The 6,045-nt window shown below is 43.6% G+C and overlaps 1 protein-coding gene across 1 annotated transcript; it reads left to right on the top strand.

The window, feature by feature from the left end:
* Window positions 1-868: 868 nt before the first annotated feature.
* On the top strand, window positions 869-5,454 carry LOC123104930 (protein Iojap-related, mitochondrial). The gene is made up of 5 exons (XM_044526874.1): window positions 869-1,229; window positions 1,877-1,964; window positions 3,150-3,247; window positions 4,966-5,058; window positions 5,167-5,454. The coding sequence occupies exons 1-4, from the start codon at window positions 945-947 to the stop codon at window positions 5,032-5,034; spliced, it is 540 nt and encodes a 179-aa protein (XP_044382809.1). The 5' UTR covers window positions 869-944; the 3' UTR covers window positions 5,035-5,058; window positions 5,167-5,454.
* The last annotated feature ends 591 nt before the right edge of the window (window positions 5,455-6,045 follow it).

Here is a 6,045-nt window from a genome sequence, read left to right as displayed (position 1 = left end):
TTTTGGGCTCTCAGGCTACTCTTTTTTTCTTCAACAACGACTTGTTTGGTTACTTGCATAACACTCCGTCAGGCCCATGGGATGCAATTTTGGGCCGCATAGCACAAAACTCAAAACATGGTAGTCGCATCAGCTATTTTCAGCGAGCCATACTCGAGCAAGCGCAAGAATGGCATGCCCAGGGACAAAGAGGGAGATGGCACGTTGTTTTTCGAAACCGCGCCTTAAATCCCCTCACACCTCTCACACTGCTCACTCTCCCTCTCTCCACTGCCACTTTCTCTCACCGGCTTCATCAACACTTCATAACCCCAATTTAGGGATCGATGCAGATGTCGACTTAAGCATGTATTTATACTTCAAAGATTTAGGGCTTGATCTTCTCCCTCTCGTCGACAATCTTGAGAAGAAGCTATCCACATGGCACAAGTGTGCACTATCTCTGGGTGATCGCCTTGCGCTCACACAACACGTCTTCTGCACCATCCCAGACGCGGAAACCGGGGACACGGCGCGGACGGCGTCCTAGGCGAGCGAGTTGCTTCAATGTTGGCACCAGTGAGAGGTCACGTCTGCTCAGGACCGACATCAATGCGTAGCTGCCGCTCTAGAGCAGCATGAATGCGGACAGTTTCGGGCGGAAAAGGGCATGGATGCGTGCGTGATAGTGGTTTGGGCGCATGCAAAGCCCCCCTCCCCTGGTTTGCGGAAAAAATGATGTCTGAACAGGCCTGTGGACAGATAGAGGGCCACGTTAGATGACAAAACAGTGGGAGATCAAAGAAAATAAGGCCACGTCATCGTATAAACCGATTTACTGTACTGCAGGAGAGAGAGAAAAAAAACCTAGGTCTAAGCAGAGCTCTTTTTTTGGTCGCTCCTCGACCTCGGGGTGGAAATCGTAAAAGCTCTGGGCGAAGAGAAACCCCCTTTCCTCCGCACCGATGTTCTCCGCTGTTCGATCCCGAGCCCTCGGCCGATGGCGCCCGCCGCCGCACCTTCTCCCGCGCCTCCTCTCCTCCGCCGGCGCCTCGTCGGCCCGGCCGGCGGAGCTTATCGAGCTCTCGGAGGTGGAGAAGGTGCTGCACGACGTCCGGGCGGGGGACGTGCGTGTGTTCCCCGTCGGCGAGGGCGGGCTCCACGGCGGCGCTTGTGCGGACTACATGGTCGTCGCCACCGGCCGCTCCGACTGGCACGTCCGCAACATCGCTCAGGCCATACTTTACAAGGCAAGCCCCCCTCCTCTCTGTTGTTGTAAATGTATGATTTGGGCCAATGTTTGCTACTTTGGTGATGTTGTGACTGGAAATCGCGTGGACGCAACATGATTGTTTTGCATTCCATGAATTATCTTGAAGTATTATATAGCTAGCTAACGGATTTTAGCTCTAGGAATCCCTAAGGGTCCAATGATTTGTTTCCATAGAATTAACCAATTTTGCTTTTAGTGTTTTGGTGGACTCGTCTGCAAATGTGACTAATATGGATGTAACTGCAAAGATGGTTTGGTTCCCAGTGTGCACCAGTTTCATGATGGGTGATTCGGATTGGACTGAAGCGGGTAGTTAACCCCTGAGGCAATTGCATGAACCGTGCTGCCACAGTGTAAGGGGACTGTAGAAAATTAATTATCAATGCCCCCCTCCATCACAAACTGGGGGCTATTAAAGAGCTGGCTTAGTTCTGAGGTTCTCTGCCTTCTCAGTTATTTGTATGGTTTTTAGAATTAATGTGGTTTAATGTATTTTAGGATATATTCTCCTGTGCCATGTGGAGTTTACAAGCCTGCTTCAGTGGCCGTGCCATGTGATTTGAAGTTTGTGATCATGCAGACGGGCTATCCTAATATGATACTGAAATTGTCCTTTTTCATCAGATAAAGCAGAAACAGAAGGGTTCTAATCGAATATTGATGCCGAGTGTAGAAGGCCAGCAAGCTGGAAAGTGGGTTGTCATTGATTCTGGTAACATCTAAACTTCATATGTATCCCTGCAATTTTCTTTGTAAAATTTGTTTTAGCAATGGATAGACATAGACAAATGTCACGATGAAATTTAATTTTAGCAATTGAAGGAACCCTAACTGTCAAATCTAAACATACCAAAGGATCCTGTCTAAAGGATCTTATATAAACTTTAAAGAAAAAGGAAACAGAAGGCAGAGGCTTATCTCTAGAGTCTAGACCAGATTTAATCATTATGATTTGTGGCTCCCACGCTACTATCCTTCTTTTGCATGGTTTTGGGCCAGCTCTAGGAAATATTCAGTAACTTCCTTGTACAAGGCTTTATACCGGGCTTCCACCATTGAAGTTTGCTGGAATTAATCTTGAATTAGCGGCACCTATAAAGGCCAAGTACTTTAGCTGGCTAGCTTCCTTGAACTGTTCTGTTTGATAGCTGATCCTTTAGAGTGACGAAGCCCTGTGATGGATATTAGGGTGTCCCTTTCCCGACCAAGAGCGAGTGTTTATCTGTCATCTGCTGTGCTTGTGCGTGTTCACGAGACGAATTTCATGGGAGATTTTGTCTTGGATAAGAGAGCAGCAGCTAATAACACAATTGGCTTCCATCTTAAATGATTGGTGGGCACCCTTCTGGGTCATGTTTCAAGCAGACATGTGAAAAGGCTTAGTAACTATGTGGTCTATCTGGGAACACTGGAATTACTGTGATCAAGGGTGCCTGACCTTCGGACATCGTTTCAAGGTCTAGCAATCAAAATTAAGGGAAGGTGCAGACTGTGGAGATTGGTAGGCTCTAGACAGTCATATTTGCTGCGGGGAATAGCAGCTGGCTTTTTTGTGCTTCTTTCTTTTCTTTTTTTGATGTCGATGTCAGTTGTGTCTTGAGCCTCTTGGCTTCTGTTGTAGAGCTGTTCTCTATGTATGAATGAAAAGATACTCGAGGCTCAGGCACAGATCTGGCCAAAGAAAAAAAGAAAGAAATGGGGTGTCTCTAGTTTCTTTAGTTTGAGGTTTGAAATGGTAGTACCTTATTTCTGATTAAGTTTGTTGAAGTCAGTATCTGATGGTCTGAAGTCTAGTTTCTTGTGTTTTAGAATTTTGTAATCGTGGTGTACCTGTCTTTGAAGTGGCTCCTGTGTTAATCACTTATGTTTTGCACTTGTTCTGAACAATTAACCTTAGGAAGTATCATCATCCACGCGCTTGAAGAAAGAGCAAGAGAGTACTATGATTTGGAAAGTATTTGGACAAAGGCGGTGTCCCCTAACATTTCTGTTCAGGTCAGCCAAACATATTACTTCTCTTTGTTGTTCTTTCCCATGACAGTTGGTATCGGGTGTGTCTAATTAATGATAAATGCAAATGCATCGTTGATATTTATGATTTAATAAATACCGTTTTACTAAAGTTACTATGCAACTGCATGTATGTGGACTTCATAATGAATATTTATTTGGTGCGTTTGTGTCGTGATATTGACGTTTTAATATGAAATATTTGTTGACTTTGTAATCCTCTATGCTCTTGGCAATACTGGCGTTAATGATGCTTTATCTGAAGTGAGTACTTAATTCCAGTATAAGGGAATTGCCGTTATGCTTGGAAAGAATAAGAAATTTATGTCAGAAGAAAACAGATGTGAAGGAACTTACCATGGACTTTAGTGACAACTATTCCAAAAGGTAGCTAGAGAATTGATGCTCTTTCTGAACGTTTTTTTGAAGTAGTTAACTAAGCACTCTTATGTGTATTAGATCTTCGAAAGTTGATTTATCTGTTCAATTCATCCAGTTGAACAGTCTAGAATGTTGAGAATCATAATAAGAGATACTTAAGATAAGCTTTAGGTATTTAAATTAACAGTCAACCTGGAGGGAATTACAATGCTGTGCCATGTGAAATTGTGTGCCTTTTGCTCTGTAAGTGTTCAACTGCTATGAGGCCTTGATCTTCCAATCATTTAGGGAGGTTGGCTCTATCTGGTGATTATATGGCTTATAAATGTGCTACTAGCAGAGTGTTCCATATCCAAGCAGCATCTGGACAGAAATTCTGATCTTCTCTGGGTTTTGGATAGATGATGAATTTAGGATGTTTCAAGATCAAGGGGAAAACATTTTATTAAATGAAATACATAGTGAAAAAAAGGCCCCAGCGTTGCTCCCAACGGGAGAGACGGGTGGCAAAACCCTATCGCTGGACTTTGCGTGAGTGGTGGATGGGGGCAGCAGGTCTTGTCCGCACGGTGACGCCATCCTTGAGCCCTAGCGGGACCAGGTGGCGCTCCTCAGCAGATGGGCGGTGGCGTTGCTGCCTGAGCCGCCTGGATCTTGAGCGTGGGCATGGTCTTCGCTGTGTCCCTGATGTTTGGTCCGGTGGCAGCTTGGTGCTGTGCTGGCCGACGTTCAATGAGATAGTAAGGCACATAAATATTATCTCATTGCTGACCAGGTGAACCATTGGCTTTACTTTTGACCATTAGGTAGGGCTCCCAGCCACGGGTTGGTTAATGTGCATCAGTAACTACAAAATTGAAGATGCTTTAAATAATTATAGGGATCAGGCACACCTTATGTTGGGTGGAAACTTGATCGAATAGTTAGTGGTGAGACTATTCATAACGCATCATTTGCTTGTCAACCTTTGCTGTTAGTGAAACAATCTAATCTTTGCTTTCTAATGTTGGAATACATATGGAAATAAGAAAAAAATTGAATTATACAGATAAATGTGCTGTGCACATTATGCATTTTTTAGAATTCCCCATTGAAGAATCTGTTTGCAGTTGAATGGATCAGAGGCCCGGAATAATTCGTGTTGTTTTAATCGGATAATGAGGGATGAAGACCGATGGTTACCTTTTTTTTTCTCATGCCTGCTCTGAATTTCGAGATGTTCTAAAAATGGTCCTTTTTAAAGGCGCAAGCAGGCGCACATAGTATTTTTGTTTTGGTTGTACTTCAACACAGTTTCTCATCTTACATTGTTTATGCTGCAGGAGTTGGAGACCTCACTTGTGAAGACGCGCCGCAGGGACCTGTCACAAAAACCCATGAAGAGCATTTGAGTTAATGTGCTGCGGTCTGTAGTGGTCAGTTTTCTGACCCTGAAATTTTATTTGGATGTATTGTCCAACGAACCACATGGCCACACCACGGACCTCCACTAAGACGAGATGTATTTACGATTTTGTATGCAGGGTTTGTTCAAGGTTTGTCAGATTGGCAGCGTCAAGCTTGTTTGTGTCAAGAACCTTGGAAGGATAGGCTTGCAAGGTTGCTTGTGAATGAGACCGTCTGGATTCATGCCAGCATGATGTCTCTCTGTCAAGTTTGCTTCAGCTATCTTTTATCATGTCGTCGTTTGCAAGTTCAAGCCAAGATTGTGGACTTTTTTTGCTTCTTTCATTTTGTTATTCACCCCTTCGTTGGATGGTAATCATAATACTATACTATCTTGAAGCCAAGGTAACACGTTGGACAATTTAGGGTGTGTTTGTTTGGGCTGCAACTTCTAAGTTGCAACGGCTCCCTCTGGAAGGAGGAGCTGTAGTTGTTAGGTTGACGATGAGGTGCAGCTGTTTGGTAGTTTTGTTGTAGCAGCTATGGCTGATGCTGAAATGTGCCGTCATACTTGTAGTTGCGATCACATTTAAATACTTAGATATTAAAAAATTGCAGTTTCGATCCAACTTGAAAACTTGCAACTGCAACCCCTACTAAAAACTTATAGTTGCGGCCCCCATTTGATAACTTACAGTTGCGACCTGACTTTAATACTTGCAATTGCGATCCAATTTTAAAAACCAACAGTTGTGATTTGCAATTGCGATCCAATTTTAAAAACCAACAGTTGTGATTTGCCTTCAAAATTCCTCTTTCGGCACAATCGCAGTCATGTTGTGGCCTTGTGGGTCGTGGAGTTGTAATCGGGTTACAACACTTACAATTGCACACGCTAGTTCTATTCACGATGGTTCAGTTTCAAGAGCAGCTAAAGTAGTTATATTCCACGATCTATGATTATAAAAATCTTCTTATAGAAGTCTAGTTCTTTCTTCTTTTAGAAAAGGAAGTCT

This window comes from Triticum aestivum, chromosome 5A, assembly GCF_018294505.1.
Source record: "Triticum aestivum cultivar Chinese Spring chromosome 5A, IWGSC CS RefSeq v2.1, whole genome shotgun sequence".
Classification (NCBI taxonomy): Eukaryota; Viridiplantae; Streptophyta; class Magnoliopsida; order Poales; family Poaceae; genus Triticum; species Triticum aestivum.
Note: the sequence above shows the minus strand (reverse complement) of the source record. Positions and strands in the feature narration are given on the sequence as shown.